The sequence below is a fragment of the Narcine bancroftii genome, chromosome 9 (assembly GCF_036971445.1).
Source record: "Narcine bancroftii isolate sNarBan1 chromosome 9, sNarBan1.hap1, whole genome shotgun sequence".
Taxonomy (NCBI): domain Eukaryota; kingdom Metazoa; phylum Chordata; class Chondrichthyes; order Torpediniformes; family Narcinidae; genus Narcine; species Narcine bancroftii.
The window spans coordinates 89,947,411-89,968,215 of NC_091477.1; the positions used below are offsets into that span (position 1 = coordinate 89,947,411).

General features: G+C 39.1%; 1 protein-coding gene across 4 annotated transcripts in view; it reads left to right on the plus strand.

Moving 5' to 3' along the window:
* smc4 (structural maintenance of chromosomes 4) overlaps nt 1-20,805 on the plus strand; it is a 63,659-nt gene that overhangs the window by 25,736 nt on the left and 17,118 nt on the right. For all 4 annotated transcript variants that reach the window (XR_011344155.1, XR_011344156.1, XM_069896776.1 and 1 more), the window contains 4 exons: nt 4,024-4,103; nt 10,771-10,923; nt 12,997-13,123; nt 14,434-14,623. Coding sequence is in view for 2 of the 4 variants with exons in the window: in XM_069896776.1 (XP_069752877.1) it covers nt 4,024-4,103; nt 10,771-10,923; nt 12,997-13,123; nt 14,434-14,623 (550 nt within the window). In the remaining 2 variants the exon portion in view is untranslated. The remainder of the gene's footprint in view (nt 1-4,023; nt 4,104-10,770; nt 10,924-12,996; nt 13,124-14,433; nt 14,624-20,805) is intronic.

Below are 20,805 nucleotides of genomic sequence, written 5' to 3' on the forward strand. Positions count from 1 at the left end.
CCAGAGCTGTTTGTCAATTGTTGTCAAAGTCTGTCTTCCATCTCACTCTAGATTTATGCAGACCTGGATTTGAGCTCTCACTTATCAATTGTATTTAAAAAGTATATATTCTAGAAATAAGCGAGTACACATTTCCTTTATAGAGTAGTTTCTCTTTTTCATCGAGTCTTCATAGAGTCATTTCAGGGCCCAAATTGACCCTAAGGAAAGATCGTAACCGAAGGAAACAAAAAAAGGTATTATTGGACATGGTATTTCTACTTCAGCTGTTCAAATTGCATAAAAAGTCCTTTTTCGTGACAATTTTCCAGACATTGTATCCCCTTATAATACCATATTTCCAGAATTTTATTGTTCAAAGTCATGGATGCAAGTTCGTTGTCTTAAAAGTGTCCTCAGTGACAATCCTTTTTTAGCCTGGCTTTTTTGAATTTTAAATCCCAGCATTGGCAGTCTGTTGGCCTTTAGTATGAGCAAGCCTAAAGAAACTTTTTGTCTCAGCCCATGAATCTGGGAAGAGAGTCATGGGTGGGTCCATTGAATGTTTGACAGAATTTTTTACATTTATTTTGTGCTGTTCTTGCCAATACTTTTTTTAACTTGTGGAATACCAAGAGTGTATGCTCTAAATATAAATTTTAAACATTGTAACTCCATTTGTAATTTTAAAAACCTAACTTTTACCTAGCTGCTGCAGTCTTCCACTTATTTGAAAGGGGGTCTTCTGTGCTTGCATCAGATTTTAATCATTGCAACCTTGGTGGGTAGGCTAATCAGTCACTGAGGAGCAGAACAGTAGGTGCTGCTGTCATCTTCGGCTGATTCCACCACTTCATCAAAGATGGTGTGTCAAATTCTTTTTAAAAATCTGTCTTGATCTAATTCGGCATCTTTAATTCAGATGATGTCTTTAAAAATATAACTTTGGGGTGAGTTTGGATAGTCTGGCCTCAAGAGGCTGGGGATCTGAAAGGTACATAACATTCTGAAATGAGTAGATGGTTAGAATCTTTTTCCCACAGCAGGAAACGAGTGCATTTATTTATGGTGAGTAGTAGGTTTAAAGGAGATTCGAGGGGAGTGGAGCACACTGGCAGAGGATATGGTGAATTTAGATACAATCACCATGTTAAAAAGCCATTTCTGCAAGCACTTAACTGAGTATGGCAAAGAAAGATGCCAATCTAATGTAGGCAAATGGAATTAGTGTGCACAGGCAAAAAGGTTGGGAATGGGGGAAGATGGGCAAAGGGATAGTTTCTGTAGAAAACAACCAAGTTCAGTTTGGAATTTCAGAACAATATGCTTGCTATTGCTGAGGAAAGCTCTCAAATGTATCCATCTTTGCATGATTTTATAAATCTCGCAAGTAGAGATTATTTGCTGCGGGATTTTAGTTTCTTTGAGTTATAAAGTTTGAAGTTACTCCAAAGTGCAATAATGTTACATTTTTTATTGAAAGGCAGAGAAGTAATGAAGGGTTGCATAACTTCCAATTTTTAAAAAATTTTAAACTTCAAAATGTTTAAATGATCATGCATTTTAATTTCAACATAACACATGAATAAACAAAGGAAATTGTAAGTGGCCATATCCTTAAGTTCCCATATCCTTCTAAATTGGAAGGTGTGTCTTGAAGATATTACAGATATTAGGCATCCACATGAAAATGATGATTATTTTGAATAGTGGATTTGTGACAACTATGGCAACATTTTTATATTGTATTTAACTGAACTTTTTTAAAAAACTTTATTTATTCGTTCAAAAAACAAATTATATATGACATATACAGCAATTAATCATAAACATGAATGTTATTTTTTATATAAATAAAAAAAGAAAAGAACCCCCCCTCAGCCAACTATCACAACGAGATCTATAAAGAAAAAAGAAAAAATATTTTAAAAAATTAAATATACATATTAAGATCTAATCAATGTAAATATTCTGAATATAACGACCACTTACTAATAAATATTATAATTTTCATGCGAAACATATGTAATTTTTTCCATTATTGAACAATATTTCATCTCATTATGCCATCTATTAATATCAATCATATTTGTATCTTTCCATGTAATAGCAATACATTTTGTCGCTACGGATAAAGCTAAATATACAAAAGCAAGCTGAAACTTATCTAATCCCAAGCCTTTCAAAGGTTGCAAACTACCCAATAAAAATACTGTTGGATCTAAAACTATTTTAATCTTATGCAGATATTCTAAAAAGGATTGAATTTTCTTCTAAAAAGATTGTTTATGTATACATGACCAAACAGCATGAAAAAAAGTTCCAACCGTATCACCACATCTAAAACACAAGTCTGATTCATTAAAACCATACTTTTTTAATTTTTCAGGTGTTAAATATAATTGATGTAAAAAAATTATAGTTAATCATTGCATAACGAGCATTTATCAATCTAGTTACACTATCATAACAAATATCTAACCAATCATCTTCGGAAAAAATAAAACCAGTATCCGCTTCCCATTTACTTTTAGATCTATCCCAACCCTTTTTATCCATACCATCCTGTATATATTTGATACATAGATGAAATATAACCCTTCTCTGGTACCTTCATAAGAAAAGTCTCAAATTTAGTCATTTCAGGTAAAATCATATCTCGACCAAACATACATCTTACCAAAGATTGAATTTGATAATATAGAAACAAATAATTCTTACCAATACCAAAACCTTCCCTCATCTGATTAAAAGATATAAATTTACCCTCTTTAAAACAATCTCCCAGATTTTTCACACCTTTAGATCTCCATTGCAATAAACTTCGATTATGTATTGAAAAAGGAATAAGTTGATTATTATACAACGAAGTCAAAGCCGATAATTTACCCCTAGAGCCTGTCATTTTATTTTTCTTTATCCATAACATCATTAAATGTTTTAGTATAGGCACATTATATTGTTTAAAGAAATACTTGTCCATTTGTATATCCTTGTCTTTGCTTGGGGTAATGGATTGCCTATTATGTTCAAAACATGGATTTAATCCCTGTTTTTGTTGGTCACTATGATGCCTAAGAAATTGAAGCATTTTTATTTGAAAGACCTCTACCTACTCCAGTTCACTTATCATCTCAACAGGTCAATGGCAGATGTCATCTCACTGGCCCTCCCCTCTTTGTTGGATTGCTTAGACCACAGAAACACCCATGTCAGGTTGTTCCTCGTCTTAATGCAGAGCTGTAGACTGTCATACCAGGAAAATTCATGACCAAGCTCAAGGACCTAGGAGTCTCCATTACTCTGCACTGGATCTTCAACTTCCTTCTTGGCAGATCCCAATCAGTACTGATCAGCAATATCATCTCCATGCTGACCATTGACAGAGAGGCACTCCAAGGCTTCATGCTTAGTGCTTTACTCTATTATCTGTGTACCTGTGACTGTGAGCCAAGTTCAGCACAAACTTAATCTCCAAATTCACTAGGAACACCACTGATATTGGCCGAATAACTGGAAAAGATTAATCCGAATACAGTATGATAGAGCACCTGTTGGTGCTGGAACAACAATTTTACTCTCAATGTCACTTTGACAAAGGAGCTGATTGTTAATTTTAAAAAGGAGAGGCTGAGGGACTGCATTGATGAGGGTGGGGAGGGGTGTGGAAGAGGAGATCAGAACAAAGTTCCTGGGAGCCAATGTTTCATAAGTCCTTTCATAGATCCAGCATAAAGGAAAACATGAAGTCACACTTATGCCCCTACTCTCAGAGGTTGACATGTTATCAGATATTTTATCAAGCTTCTACAGGAGCAATGTAGAAAGTATAGCTGGTTTCTTAAACAGGTTTAATTCAATATTAAATATATGTGGAATATATTTCTTATTGCTAATGTGTGGAAATAAGATCATAGTTTCAAATCTGAATCCTTTTAGTTGCAAGATATTCTGTGCAGTGTCTAGAGTATTCATGAAACAAAGGCATGATTTTTTTTTAAATAATTTGAATAATCTATTGTCTTGTAACTCAAACTGCTTTAGGTACCATGACAGGTGGAGGGGGGAAAATAATGAAAGGAAGAATGGGATCTTCATTAGTTGCTGAAACTACTCCAGAGGAGGTAAATCAACATCTCTTTCTCCAGAAGTCTAATGTTTCATTTTGAGTGAGGGTGGGCAACAAATGTGGGCTTTGTTGATTGAAAGCAGCAACTTGGGACTTCACCCATGGCGGTGTTGATATTTGACAAATTCTCAAACCCAAATTCTTAAATATTCCCTTATTATTAAAATCATTCATTTTCTTGTCTGAACCATAATTAAAATAAAGAAAATGTGTGGTGAACTTGTACGTTTGTAGGGGGTTTTTCTCTTCATGTTTTTTCTCAATTTAATAGTTCAGAGATGAAAATATGGATTTAAGTCTCCTTTCACAGACCTGAACAAATAATACAAGCAAAAACTTCAGTACCTGCATAGTATAAAGACAATGCTTTGTCAGATGAACACTTGGCTGAATACCTTTTGTATAAGACACTCAGCCAAGATATTCAGTTGTCCATTCAGATAGATGTAAACGGTCTAGGAAAACAAATGCAATGCTAGCATTAATTTTGAAAGGAATAGAATATTGACGAGATGATGTAATGTTGAGGCTTTGTAATGCATTTGTCAGACCACCTGGAGTATTGTGAGCAGTTTTGGGATCTTTATCTAAGCAAGGATGCATTGGCATTAGAGGGAATCCAGAAGTGGTTCACTGGAATGATCTTTGAAATATAAGGCCTATCATGTGAGGAGCATTTGATAACTCTTGGACTAAACTCTGGAGTTTAGAGGATCTTGTGGAAAGCTATTGAAAGGGCTGGATATCATGGATATGGACAAATCGTTTCCTCCCCAAATCGTGGGGAGTCTGGGAAAAGAGTACAGAGCCTTGCAATACAAAAATGTCGCTTTAGAACAGAGTCAAGTGATTTCGTTAACCCCCCAACCCCCAGATAATCGATGGAATTCATTGCTCAAGAACGCTATTGAGGCCAAGTCATTGGGTATATTTTAGAGGTACAGATATTCTTGATTAAGAAGGGAATTCGATGGTTATGGGAAGAAGACAGGAGAATGAGATTAAAAAAGGATTGTAAATCAGTCATGATGAAATGGCGGGACAGTCTTGATGCATCAAATGGTTGGTTTTGCTTCTGGATCTTATGGTCTTTCTGATATTATTTTAGGAAATCGGTTCCTATGCTACTTTTCTGGGCATATATATCTCTTTATTAGCTCCTCTGACTATTGGCAGTAAAGCATCCTGGATCATCTTTTTTTTTTTTTTTAGATTTTTTATTTTTCACACCATAAATCACATTAGCCATGATATACACTTTTTCTTTTTCACACATATACAGTGACTTTTTCTCCCCCCCCCCCTCCCTCCTCCCAAGCCACCCCCCCCACCCCCCCTCTCATCCATTTTAGGTATACAATCTAGGTTGCATTAAGCCAGTCAGACAATGTTGTCATTCAACAAAAATACACCAGAAATTCTACTGAGTCCATTCTTTTCTTTCCTTCTCCTTCCATCAACTTAGGTAATGTTTGTCCCCGGTAGGTTTTCGCTATTGTATTTAATGTTCCGTTTTTCCATCATTACCTTTCCTCCTTTTCCATTTCTGTTTTCTTATTTTCAACTCTTTATAAGACAACATTCCTACAACATCCAACATTTTCCTTATTCTCCTATTTCTATCTTCTTTATCCCCAATCTCCCCTTCCCCTCCTGAGTTGTCCTTTATCCCTTGTCGGACAACCACATCTCCCCTCTCCATTTGGATTTGCGAATCCACTCGCAAGCGTCAACTGATTTTGCAGTGACCGCTATTTCCCCCCACCCAGCCCCCCCCAGAAAAGATTTCACTTTTCATATGTCACAAAGGTCACTCTTTTAATTCCCTCCTTATTCTCTCTATTCCATTACCTTCCCTTATTAATTCTTGTCTATACTATCTATATTTTCCTCTAAGTACAGATACATTCACGTATGCACATTGTCTCTATTCACTCTTATACCTCTTTACCCGCATACATATCAATCGTGATCATTTTTACTCTCATTACCCGTCTTCATCCCTCAGTCTATTTTTGTCTTTACCCACATACATATCAATCGTGATCATTTTTACTCTCATTACCCGTCTTCCTCCCTCAGTCTATTTTTGTAATTGTTCTGCAAATTTTCGTGCTTCTTCTGGATCCGAGAATAGTCTGTTTTGTTGTCCTGGAATAAATATTTTCAATACCGCTGGATGCTTTAGTATAAATTTATACCCTTTCTTCCATAAAATCGCCTTTGCTGTATTGAACTCTTTTCTCTTCTTTAGGAGTTCAAAACTTATATCTGGATAAATGAAGATTTTTTGCCCTTTATACTCCAGTGGTTTGTTGCCCTCTCTTACTTTTTCCATTGTCTTCTCCAGTACCTTTTCTCTTGTAGTATATCTTAGGAATTTTACTAAAATAGATCTTGGTTTTTGTTGTGGTTGTGGTTTAGAGGCCAATGCTCTATGTGCCCTTTCTATTTCCATTTCTTGCTGTAGTTCTGGACATCCTAGGGTCTTAGGGATCCACTCTTTTATAAACTCCCTCATATTCTTGCCTTCTTCATCTTCCTTAAGGCCCACTATCTTTATGTTATTTCTTCTGTTATAATTTTCCATTATATCTATTTTTTGAGCTAGTAGTTCTTGTGTCTCTTTAGTTTTTTTATTAGATTCCTCCAATTTCTTTTTTAAGTCTTCTACCTCCATTTCTGCTGCTACTGCCCGCTCTTCCATCTTGTCCATTTTCTTTCCCATTTCTATTTTATTCACTTTCTCTTCTGTGTTGTTTATTCTTCTTCTTAAATCATTAAATTCCTGTGTTTGCCATTCTTTAAATGACTCCATGTATCCTCTAACAAGAGAAAGTATATCCTTTACCTTGCCTTTCCCTTCTTCTAATTCACCGTACTCTTCCTCTTCTTCTTCCTCTGGGTTGGCCATCTGTTGTTTCTTTGTTGCCCTTTTCTTCTCTTCTTTCTTGTTTTCATTGTCTTCTGTGGTCTCTTCTTGCTGCAGGTGTTCTGCAGCTGTCGTTGCCAGCTGTGGAGATCGACTCCCCAGCTGGTCCCCCCTCCCGTCGGTGTGTTTTTTTTCATGCGCGGTTGCGCACTTTTACTCGGCTCTGCGAGCCATTTTTGTAGTCCTATTTCTACCGACCTGAGGAAGCGGGCTTCTCTCTCCACATCGGGCCTCTTCGGACAGGTAAGGCCTTCTCTTTCTTCCTCCGTTGTCTTCTCTTCCTCTCTTCTTACCGTTGATTTTGATTTTTCTTTTCTTGTTGCCATCTTCTTTCCACCTTTATACTCACTTTTCTTTAACTTTTATTTCTGTGCCTTTGTATTTTCTCTTGTTTTTCCCGACTTTTCTGGAGAGGGCTGGAGTTCACCGTCCGGCCACTACTCCATCACGTGACTCCTCCCTGGATCATCTTTATGCTATGAAGAATGCAGTGTTAGTGCATATTCATTCTTTTTTTTTAACAAAAATATGTGCCAATATCTCAAAATGATACTTTCTGATGGTTTGGTTTAGAAGTACCTCTGTCCCATACTGGCAACTTGGTTGTAATGTAGAATTGCTCCCATGGTACAATATGAACACAAGTAAAGAGCACTAGTTGTCAATGATCTTTCTCCTCAAGGCTGTGTCAACACTTAAATATTACATAATACACACCAGACCTCAACTCCTTTTCTGTTCCAGCTTTGTTGTCAATCTTTGAATTTTTTAAAATAAAATCTACCTCTACTTCAGATCCTTCTAACAAGCTAGTTTTCACAACTCCAGGGTAGAGAATTCCAGATATTCTCCATCTGCAAGAAGAAAGGTTGCATGCACCTTAATATTCATTACCAGCTCCAAAAACTTGAAACCACACATTCTTATTTAATACAACAGGCTTCTCCAGAGCTACCTTTTTAGATTCATCCACCTGCCCCTTCAAGGGTCACACCATCTTGTCTCTGACCAAATTCAAAATAGTTAACCTAAAAGGTGTTACTACCTCGTAGAGTGCTATCCAAGTAATTGTTCCCCTCCCTGATATGCCAGTTCAGATTCTAACCCAGTGGTTCTCAACCTTTTTCCTTTCCACTCACATACCACTTCAAGTATTCTCTATGCCTTGGGTGCTTTGTGATTAGGAAGGAATTGCTTAAGGTGGGAAGAAAATGTTTGAAAACCATTGTTTTAATTGTATCTAATTGACTCAGTATGTGCACGGTTTCATAACTCCAGAGGAAAATATTTTAATAACAATTGGGTCTAGAGCAGTGATTCTCAACCTTCTGTTCTAACCTATTAATCCTAGGCCCAAGTTCCTTGAGCAGCCAACAATTGCTGTAGCAACTGTTAACCTTAATGGTTTCCACCAGTTCCCACATTTGCAACTATGGCACATTGGCTATTTTATAAGCAATTAGTTGGATTACGTGCATTAATATGACCTGCTTTAAATATCCCAGCCAACCAGACAAGTGCCATTACCTCCTGCATTTGCAGTCTCTTGTTTTTCCATTACTTATTTGTTGGCTAAAATTTTGAGTTCTACATCCTTCTCTCAACTTGTCCACATCAACCAAGATCGTCCCATTTGCCTACACTTGGCACGTATCCTTCTAAACCTTGCCTATCCATGTACCTGTCTAAATGTCTTGAATGTTACAATTGTGCCTGGTCCACTTTGTTCAGCAGCTCATTCCTTAAACCTGTGTAAAGAAAGTGCCCCTTGGGTCCTTTCCCCTCTTTTGAATCTGTGCCCTCTATTTTTGGATTTCATCCACCCTGTGGAAAACGTCTATTTTACCTATGCCAATTATTTTATAAACCTCAGTGGTCCTGTGCTTATCCTCTGGTCCTTCGCCTCCTACACTCCACAGAGATAAGTCCCAGTCTATCCAACTTCCTAATTTGAGCCAACCTGTGGCAGTAATATTTTTGTGAATCTTTTTAGACCTGTTCCACCTTGATGTCTTTCCTCAGCTTTATAAGGCACTGGTGAGACCTTGCATAGAGTATTGTGAGCAGTTTTGAGCTCCTTGTTTTTTTTTAAATTTGCTGAAGTTGGAAAGTGTTCAAAGGACTTTCACGAGGATGATTCTGGGAATGAAAGGGATATTTGAGGAGTGTTTGACACCTCTTGATCTGTATTTGGAGAATGAGGGGGGAATCTCATTAAAACAATTTGGATGTTGAAAGTCATGGACAGAGTAGGTTTAGAAAAGTTGTTTCCCATGTTGGGAGAGTCTAGGACAAGAGGGCACAGCTTCAAGATTGAAGGATATCCGCTTAGAACCGAAATGTGTGGGAATATCTTCAGCTAGAGGGTGGTAAATCTGTGGAATATGTTGCCACTGATGGTTGTGGAGGCCAGGCCATTTGGGTGTATTTAAGACAGAGATTGATGGGTTCTTGAATAGCCAGGGCATCAAAGGTTATGGGGAGAAGGCTGGGCAGTGTGGCTGAATGGGGAAGTAGATCAGCTCATGATTAAATGGTGGGGCAGAATTGATGGCTTGACACAATGTCTTTCGTGCAAATATTTTTCTGTTTTCTTTTCAAAGGTATGCGCATTCTACCCCATGAGGTTTATTTCCTGGAAACCAATCTAGGGCCTTGCTATATAGGAAAGGTGGCCAACCTTTTAATTTTTAATTTAGACCTACAGCATGATAACAGGCCATTTCACCCCATCATTCTGTACTGGAGGTGTAGGTTAATTGGGTGGCATGGACTCGAGGGCTGAAAGGGCCTGTTACTGAGCTGTAGGTCTAAATTAAAACTTAAAAGGTTGGCCACCCTGGTATATAGATTCAATTATTTTTGGCTTTTAAAAACATTACCTGCCATCTAAAAATGGAAAATAGGATAGGATATGTACTTTTAAAATTTTGAATTGGCAGTTTTTTATGGATGATTATGTCAAACCATTATTTTGTGCATTTCCATATTTTATTAGTTGATTATAAAGTGAAATCTCAATAGAGCCATAGTGAAAGGCATTTTTATCACATCAATACCCACATTGCTACAACTTCAGCCTTGTTTTGCTATTTACAAACACAACAATAATGTACCTTGTTTTTTTTCTTGTAACTAGACAACCATGTTGGGAAGAAATCATCTTAAATGAATTGCAATCAATTTTGTAGCACTTTAATTGATTCAGGCAAGTTAACAGAGCATGGGCTTTTAATCTTTGAAATGAAGGATGAGAGGTTAGTTTATAGAGGTGTACAAGATTATGAGAGACATAAGTAGGCTGGGTAGCAATCATCTTTCCTGGGATGAGAGCACCAAACAGCAGAGAACATCTGTACAAGATGGGGAAACATCAGAGATATTTTCTTTTTACACAGTGGACACTTGGAATGCATTGGCAGGGTAGTAGTGGTGGAGGTTGGTACAATAGGGACATTTAAAAGATTCTTATACAGGCACAATGATACAAGAAAAATTAAAGGTTATGGGTGTAAAGTAGTTACAGTTTAGCTTGTTAAGTAGGTCTCTATCAGTAGGTTTTGTATTGTGCTGTAATGTTCCATATTCAGTTTTTTTTTGAGCATTTGCATCAGTCAGTTTTTGGATCAGACCTTGTGTTCATCTCGTGTCCATCAATCAGGTACTTTAGTTATTTCCTGAATACTGGTACTTACAACAGCTCAATTTAAATATTTTTAAACCATAATAGATGGAAAAAATGGAGGCAAAATTGCAAAAAGACTTGGCAATAGCACAAAAATACCAAGAACAGAAAAGCAATTTGGAAGAAAAAGTGGTTAAAATGCAGCAGAGCATCAGAGAGATGAAAAACATTTTGGAAAAATACACAGCAAGCATTCAGGTTTGTATTTTAAAATGTTCTTTTAAATTGCAATTTGATCAACTATTTTAATACAGTACTTGCATGGTTAATTCTGATTTTTTGCATTGTCACCATAATTACATTTTCTCTTGTAATCTTTCTCATTGTGTAGCTATTATACATGTATTTTTTTCTAAAGAAAATGTTGGGATGAAATTAGTTACTATTCAATTAAATAATTTTGCTGTGGAATTGTTGTTATAATTGAAGGCTACCAATTTCCATTCACTCTACTACCAGTCTATTGTGCTGTGCAGTGCTGCCAAGTCTGTGGAACAAGTTGATTTCAACAATAGATTGCTTTTTATAGCTCCTTTAAAATAGAATAGCAGTGTATAGTTCATTTATGGAAAGAATCAGATAGAAATCGCTTTTGTGGGTTGCTTGCACAAACACTTGACCTTAACTTCCTTGGAAACAGTAATTCTGACTGCAGTCGCTATGTACTAATTTACATGTTTGTTTACAAAACATTTTGGTACTTTCTAGTACATTTTTTGTCCTACAATCCTTAATATTTTTTACCCCACAAATTATTAATATTAAATTTTAATGTAATTAGTAATTTTTGTATAGCTTGAATATTTCTCATTTTTGAACATCAATTGGATTCAGACATTCCAAACTTTTTGATGGCAAATAATCAAGGGGCTGTGACTTGGATGGTGCTTAAGGTTTTCCTGAGAGGTGGGGGTGGTGACTTGCCTTTTGTTCAGTTTATTTGATATTTTAACTGGAAGTTTGCGGGAAGTTAGAAATTGTCAATTTCTTGGCTGATATTTAAGTTTACAACTGTGATGTCATTTCTCTGTGGACTCGTATGATGTAAAATGTTGAATAATGTCACGTTGTGCGGAAGTAGCACGATATAACTGCAGTACAACGATTATCTGAGATGGTCGGGATCGGGTCTATATCAGATAAACTTTTTTTGGGATAACTGGTTGATTTTTAAAAACAGAAAATCACTTGTATCAATGTTTAAACAACAACAAACATCAAGGAAAGACGTTTTAAGCATTAAATTAATATTTAATTCTCACCAAAAATTGCTGGCCACAACGCCGCTGCCGATCCCCGGGGAGGCTTCCCGAGACAGTGGAACACTCACTGGCGGGTTCCTGTCTCTCCAGTCACTGGAGCTCTCGACTCCGAATCCTCCCCTAAGCAGAGGGAAGTCTGGTGTGCAGTAATAGGCCAAGGAGAGGGTTCAGTATCACTGTCGGGAGCTGTGCTGTGCTGAGGAGGGAGGGAAGGGAACGCCACTGAGCCTGAAGTCCCGCTCCTGCCCAGGAGGCTGCTTGCCTTGATGATGCCAGGACAAGGAATTCTTCTGACCTCTTGACAGTGGCATGCAGTTTAAGAGGGCGAGTTGGAGCAAAAAGTCAATAAGGGAAGTTAAAGAAGAAATGGAAAGAGAGAGAGAGGAGGGGGTTACCTAAAATGAGGACGGTTGTTGTTCTAATTTCATGTCGAGTAAATTTTTTTGAAACTGTGAAGTCAGTTTGGCTCCGGGATGGGGGGAGAAATTTGGATAAATGAAGATTTTGGAGAATCTGATTTCAGATAATCAGTTGTATTGTATTTCCAAGAAGGGGTTCGCCCACATGTTGATTGAACTGAGGCATAATAATAGTAGCTCAATCTGGGAAAATCTTGTTCTGAAATACTGGACAATTTGAAATGCATATCGGCCTTATTCCAGAAGTCTGCTCACCAATTGCTGGTATTTCAAAATCTGCTTTTGTGAGTAATTGATATAAATCTAGTGTACAATTGTGGCACACCAAAAAAATTAATCTATTTTTTAAAAAAAATAGCCATATGTGCAAAAGTTGAATGCTCAGAATCTATCACTTATGTTCCACAGCCCCTGACCATTAACCCCATTACTATAAAATGCACAAACTAACCACAGTACAATAAATAAATAAATAATCATTGCCATTTTCATAAATTGTATATGAACTGGCCTTCATCCTGGAAAATGTATTCAAGATGCTGTCACTTGGTGAATGATTCATTAAACAATTAGATATTCGTGTAAATTAGGGCCTGACTGAACAGGAAGTTAACTTGAAAATTCAGGTGAAGGACTTTGAAGCAAATGTGATGGCAGTGGTTCCTGATCAGAAGATACAGAAAGAACTTCAAAAGATACTGGACAGTTACAAGAAAGGTTAGGTGGTGTTCATTGTTCTATATCTCTTTCATTCTTTTGAACTTGTTATAAATGATATACTCTCTTTGGAATTTGTAGAGCTGAAATATCTATTATATAAATTATGCTCTTGCTAAGAAACTACTTGCATAAATATCTGCCTACCAATGTTTGTGTATTTTGTACGTGCAAATGTCAGCTGAAATTGTATTTAGCTAGGTCTTTTTCTGTACTGAAGATGTGTAATTCTTAGAACTAATTTTCTTTCAGTTTTACAATATTGAACATTTGAAATAATTCTGAAAATATGCTTCCCTACTTTAATAGTCCAACTTCATGCTACAGTACAACTCCGACCTTCAGTTTAATATGTTTTCAAAATTATGTTTACGAAAAGACATTGCAGAGAAAGATTTACAAAAAGAACTCCTAACATGAAATTAAGGTACCAAGTACAAATCAGTTAACAACTTGTCCAGGATGCCTGCCAGAGGAGCTTTGAAAGGAGGCAACTGATCGTTGAAAAGAGTGCCTAGATGCAAAATGGGTGGGGGGGCGGTGGTAGTGATGGGATAGAATTTCCAGAAGATCATTTCAAATTAAACTGAGATTATGGGGAATTAATATGCACTTATGATTTTTTTTACATTAAATGGTTATGTTGAGGGGCTTTTGAAATGTTTGGTGAATTATCTTCTGTAAGGGATAACTACCTCACTAACTAAAAGTTAGATGTATTTAAGAAGAAACTTCAACAAAACCAAGCTATTGTAGTCTTACACATTGAAATCAGGCCCTTTAACCCAACCTGTTTTGAATGGCCAAGCTAGATCCATTTGCTTGTATTTGGCCCATCTCCCTCTGAACTTATCCTGTCCATATGTGTCTTGAATGTTACAATAATCCTACTTCTACCACGACCTCTCATAGCTTGTTCCATATACACCAACATATGTGTGGATAAAGTTGCCCCTCTGGACCACTTTAAATCTTTTCCCTCTCGTGCTGCAGTTTCTTCCTATTTAGAAATTGAAGTGGTGGAGCAATGTGTTATGTTTTGGTTTTCTACCATTAAGGTCTGCCTTGGAGTGGTTTTAAAATGGTACTGCGTTGAGATTTAAACAAGCTTTGTATCTTAAAATCCATTTTGTTGTTCTTAGAATTGTGGACTCCATTTTGCATTCTTTGTTAAAGTTGTCATTTTGGAAGAGTAACATGCAGAATTAACTAGAGTATCTGCAGTAGCCATTTGAGTGGTACTTTTAAATGAAATGATTGCCTTTTTAATTTTTTGATAAACTAAAATTATCCCATTTTTCTTTCTCCAGAGTATGAAAAAGCTGCAGCAAAGGCTGGTAAAATTGAGGCAGAAGTGAAACGATTGCATGAACTTGTTGTTGAAATTAATAATAAAAAACTTAAAGCCCATCAAGATAAATTGGATAAAATTAACAAAGAAATAGATGATTGTACCTCTTCCATTACAAAAGCCCAAGTTGCTATCAAGACAGCAGGAAGGTGAGTTCAATCAGAAATAGAAGAACATTTGAGCAGAGATGTTCATAGTTCATTCAAATTGGCTTTGATCAGAGCTCTACGTTTTTTAAAAAAAAAAGATAAGTAAACAGTCTGATTCTGTCATTGGCATAAAAATGTTAATTCTTGTTTTGTGTACATTTTCTGAGCCTGCAAGTCTTAACAGCATGTTAACAGCATAGTTTTAACAGCATGTTAACTTCGCCACAAGAGAACACCTTGGATTGGTGTGCACCAACATCCCTGGTGTGTACAAGGCTTCCCCTCACCCTGCCCCCACCACACACCTTGGTTACTTGGATCACATATTTTCTGCTAACCCTGATGTACAGGCCACTGACAAAAACTGTCAGTTTGCAGGGAGATCAGGGGTTGTTGGGGGCCCACAACACCACTGCAAGATTGCTTGGATACAACGGAATGGAGCTGTTTCAGGTAGGCTTAGTGACTAGCTACATCGGCAAGTTCATTGAGGATGTCACAGATCAAATGCTTTGCAACTAGGGCTAACCAAAAACCATGGTTGGATGCAGAGGTCAGGGCATTTCCCAGAGCTCGTGATTCTGCCTTCAGGTCGGGGAAAGGATAGCGCTAAGATCAGCCGGGATTGAACTCTCCTGTGCCATGCGTATGTTCAGAGGATCTACAATCAGCTATGAGACACCGACTCAAGGCATATGTGGCAAGGGATCAAGACTCTTACAGGTCACAAGTCAACCTTGCGAGTTAAAGACTATGCATCCCTTCAGGACAGGCTGATCATCTATGCCCTTTTTGATGAGAAGAACAAGATGATGCCGATGAGTGGGCCCCCTGCATAGCTGCACCCAAAGGGAGGTAAGCCCACATAAGGCAGAAGGGCTAGACAGGTTAGACAATGTACCTGGTCAGGTTTTGAAAGACTGCAAAAACCAATTGATTGAAGACTTGACAGGTAGCTTCAATGCTTCACTGCAGCAGTTCATCTTTCCCACCAATATCCCAGTACCCAAGAAGGCAACAATAACAGGCCCTAATGACAACTGCCCTTTGGCACTGACCTCCACCATTATGAAACACTTTGAGCTTCTGATGATGGAACGCATCAAAGCACACCTCCCGGAGATGCTGGACCATTTCAATTTGCTTATGGAAGAAAGCGTTCAACAGACGATGCTATAGCCTAGTTGCTTCACTCTGTCCACCTGGAGAACGTTGCCTCATGTGCCAGGCTACTGTCTATTGACTTCAGCTCGGTGTTTAATACAATCGTTCCCCAGGGGCTGGTAGAAAAGCTGTCCTCAATGGGACTAAATGCCCCTCTCTGTAACTGGATTCTAGACTTTATAACAAAGATTATGGTCTGTGTGGGTCAATAGCAGAATATCGGGCACGGTCATGCTGTGCTCAGGTACACTTCAGCTGTGTGTTCAACCTGCTCCTGTGCATTCCCCCCCCCCCCCCCCATACTGAATCTTTCAGCTCCTCCTGTCGAGATAGAGGTTTTTGAGAGCCAGCTCCACCAGGCTGAGAAACAGCTTCCCACAGGCAGTAAGAATGCTGAACAACCAGCTGCTCCTGCTAGCATTACTCTTATTTATGAAATAATATTTATTTGTATATATTAATACTTGACCTGCACATGTAATGTTTGTATCTGTGTTATGTCTTTTTTTTTGTGTCTGCATTTTTTTTTGCAACGAAGGCTGGAGATTGCTATTTCATTGGGTTATACTTGTGCAATCAGATCACAATAAACTTGACTGGTTGTAATTTCCAATTTTTTGTAAGCTTTGGATTTTTTCTATCTATTGTAGTTTGCTTTTGTTGAAGTGTAGTTTTTAAGCAAGGACCAGGATTTTGGGAGGTAGAGGGATAGTTGTTGGCATATCAGTTAGTGCTACTACTTCATACGATCCTGATGTCTGGTGTTGGCAGTAGATATGGCACATTCTTCATGACAGTGTTGTAATTTCTTCTGGTGTTCAAAAAGATGTGCGGACTTGTGGGTCCTTACTTTTCTAGAATAGGACTGATCCTGGGGACGTCAGCCATGCCGACAGCGTAATCCAAGTGTCAGATTTCCTGGGAAAGGAAAAAGTACGTTCATGCGGTGTGGCATTTGTGGCAGTACATGAGAGACGTGATGGAGTTCCTCTGGGAGGACTTCTTACCAGCGGGAGACAGTAAGGCTCTGAGACTATAGGGCTAAGAGGACAGCCTTCCAAACTGGCATTCTCCTTTCCACTTGCCTGTTCTTCTGGAGGTTGTCGCCAGTAGTCCTGCTCATGGCACTGCCTCTGTCCAACAGGTACTGGCGCAACTCTTCTTTCATGAAAGACGAACCCCGGTCGCTATGAATATAGCTAGAGAAGCTGAATAGAATGAAGAGACTGCGCAGCGCGTTGATGACTGGCAAATGTCAGAGCAAACAGAAAACAGTACTCATCAATAAAATTGAGGAAGTGCACATTGTGGTCTGTGGAGGGCAGGGGTCCTTTGAAGTTGACACTCAGGTGTTCAAAGGCCTTCATCAACTGTGCTCTCTCTGGTCAGTAGAAATGTGGTTTGCCCTCTATGCAGACCTGGCAGCTTTTGGTTATTGACCTGATTTCTTCAATGGAGTATAGCAGGTTTGGGCTTTGATGAAGTAGAAGAATTTGGTAACTCTGGGGTGATAGAGATTATTGTGAAGGGCTTGTAAGTAGTCAATCTCTGTGCTGGCATGGGTCCAGAGAGATGGGGGATAGAAGGTTAATTGAGTTTCCTGGGCTGGTACAGGATAGGCGGACAGTTTAATTGATTTTTACCCTGCTGCTGATTATTGAACATGAACGCAACAGCCCGTTGGTCAGTTAGCAGAGTGAATCAATTACAGGACAGGTAATGTCTCCAGTGCCGCACTGCCTTGACAATGACTTGGGCCTCCTTCTCGAAAGGATGTCGAATTTCGGGGCCATGGAGGGTAAGGGAAAAGAAAGCAACAGGTCGGCCTGCCTGGTTAAGGGTAGCAGCCAGAGTGAGGATGCTGTCCTATTCTAGAACAGGATGGATTCATCGACAGCATGCATTGTGGCTGTGGCAGTATTTGTCTTGATGAGGCTGAAGGCTACACGGGGCCTTGGTGTCAGAGGGAAAGAGGTGGATTTGATGAGGGAGCGGGCTACTGAGCATAGTAAGAGAAAAGGCCCAGGCACCTTTTTAGGGCCTTAAGGCTGTGGGGAAAGGAAAGTTCCAGGAGTGGGTGCATGCAAACAGGGACTGAAACAATGGTTCTGTTCCCAGTGATACAGCCAAGGATAGCAAGGTGGGTTATGTGAAATATGCTCTTGGCCTTATTGTACATGAAATTGAGGAGCTTGGCAGTTTTGAGGAATTTTTAAAGGTTGGCATCATGGTCTTGCAGATCATGCTGCAGATGGTGACATTGTTGAGATAGGAGAATGTGGCCTGCAGCTTGTACTGATCTACCATGTGGTCCACCTCCTGTTGGAAGACGGAAACTGACGCTGAAGGGGACGCATAAGAAGTGTTACCCCACTCAGTCAGAGTCACTATTCAATGGCTATGGATATCTGCTATATGTGACATTGTGGCCAAGGAGACCTTTTGATACTGACCATACCATGAGGGAGTAGCGTTGCACCATGTTGGGATGAAAGAAGCTCTCTTCTCTGTGCTCCCACTATTGAATAGGCAACTCGTCATGTCATTTAACTGAATATCCATCAATGACCTGGCAAACTGATGCGGGCTGTCCTGTTTGAGTGGGATAGAGGCAAGCATTGGAGTGTTGCTTGTCATTTCGGCAGAGAGATCATGTGCTGATTTGGAAGATGGTGGTGTTCAAGATGGCAGCCTTCACGTGGCACTGTTGAATCCTGAAGATGTCAGTTCTGTGACTCTCATGTGGGGCTGCTGGTTCCCAGCATTTGCACCCTTCTCAAACAAACCGCACACGATGAGAAGGTGTTTAGATCTACACACTTTAGCATAGTGTTCCTTCTTTCCACAGCTGGAGCAGATCGTGTCTTTCGTTGGCATCATTTCCTCCAGTGCTGTCCAGCTCGTAGAATTAGCACATTGGGTGCTCCCAGAGTACAGCGGCCGTGGTTGGGTCACTGACTGCACCTGACGGGGGTGATCAAAGGCGTTTGCGAAATACTGCTGCCATGGTCTGTTCGTTAGCAGGGCAAGGGGGTGGTGACACATCCCAAGATGGTAGCACATGGGGCATCCACCAGGCGGCTGCATTGTCATTTGAGTAGGCCTCCATATTCTGGAGCGGCATTTCCAGCGTACCTGCCAGCTCAACTACTCTCAGTAGACTGAGCTCCTCTTGCTCCATTAATCTTTGGCAGATGTAGTTCGACCTGATCCCTGCAACATAGGCATCCCTGATCAGGTCCTCCATGTACTCTGTAACTGTTCATGGGCCCTTCAGAGGGTTCGCAGGGCCTGGGTTGCTGCCTGACGTAGACTTTGTTAATCTTTCATAGGTACTGGCCCTGTAGAATGTCCATAGTCTCCTGATATGATGCAGCATCCCTGATAATCAGAGTGCTGACTCAAGAGAGCAGTACCTGTAATTTGTCAATCTTTGACCGCACCGTGGCTGAAGATGCCTGCAGGAATGCCTCGAAACACTGTAGCCATTGTTCAAAGTTAGTAGAATCCTCAGTTGATTGAGGGTTGATTTCCAGCTTCTCTGGCTTCAGAATCTGCTCCATGATAAAAATTAAAGCACCATTAATAACTCTAAAAGACTGAAGTTGAACAAACTGATAGGCTTTTATTAGCTTTAGAACAAAAGCACATCCATGTTGCTCAAATGCTGTGCACTGGGCAGGGAGCTGTGCAACATTCTGGAGCCTGTGGGAGGTGTCCCCAGACAAACATGTATACAGTGGTTTACCCAAGGGTGTCAGAGTATTTGTGTGCTGTTCTTGTCACCCAGCTGTAGGAAAGTTTGGAAGGCTACAGGGGGAAAAAATTCTCAAGGATGTTACCAAGACTGGACTGCACGAGTTAGAAAGATGGGCTGGGATGAATGAAGGGAGCTGACTGGAGATATTGAAGAGCCATATAAAATCTTGAAGGGCATAGGTAAAAGGTAAATAGGCAGTATTTTTCTTGGAGGGAGGTGAGCCTAAAAGTAAAGGATGTAGGTTTATGGATAGTGAGGTAAGATTTAAAATTTCCCCCCCCCCCCCCCACAGAATTTCCATACCATCACGCTACTTCCCACATTTCTACTGTCCCATTCTCTTCCGAATGAGGAGTTCCTCGTCTTCATTTTCCACCCACCATTACATTCATTACTCTTCTGCTACCTTATCTTGTCTTTTTCAATTGATGTTCCTGAGATGGTGCTCTCGCCAAAGAGCCTGGCACATTCTTCTATTTTTCAATATCTTTTCCACATTCTCTATCTATGTCCTTTATTCATAAATCCGTCTTTTATAGTTGTTAAGGTTTAAATTCAGTACTTTGGCAAAATAACAGCTATATCAAATGAATCAAAGTGCTATGCAATTATGAGGTCTAATGCTGAAGTTTTTTGACCCACTTATTAACATATTTTGTGTTAGGTTTTGTACTTTTTGTACTTGAAATCTTGAAGTTCTCTTAGACCAAACTGCAATTTTGGCTTTCTGAATTGATTCTATACATAATCTATTTTTAAAAATGAACTATTTGCTATAAAGAATTTCATGCAAGAGATGTAATGACAGCTTTTGTGAATGCATGCTCACAGCTTGCTTTCCATTAGGTGAAGGATTAATCTCACTGTTCTTTCAATTTAGAATCTATTTGTTGGCCTCCACATGATAGGTGAGAAGGTAACAGAGGACTTAATTTATAAGTGGGATACTAAATTGTTGACTGGAAAAACAAGCAGCCCCATTCTGAAACAAATAATTTCTATCTGGTAAAGATCAACCAGTATTTAGGAATCAAAGTGGGACTGTCTCCAAAAACACCCCTGACTCCAAATAGACTAATACTGTTGACAGTGGGTAACAATATCCTGAACACCTAGCGTTGTAATGGCGTCAGGTGTGTTGCGAGCAGGGGCGGTTAATGTCGTTTGAACAACTCAGGAACAAATATAATCTATCGTATAAGATGTTTCACTGCTACCTTCAAATAAGATCTTTTTGCAGGACAAGTTAGGTCCAATT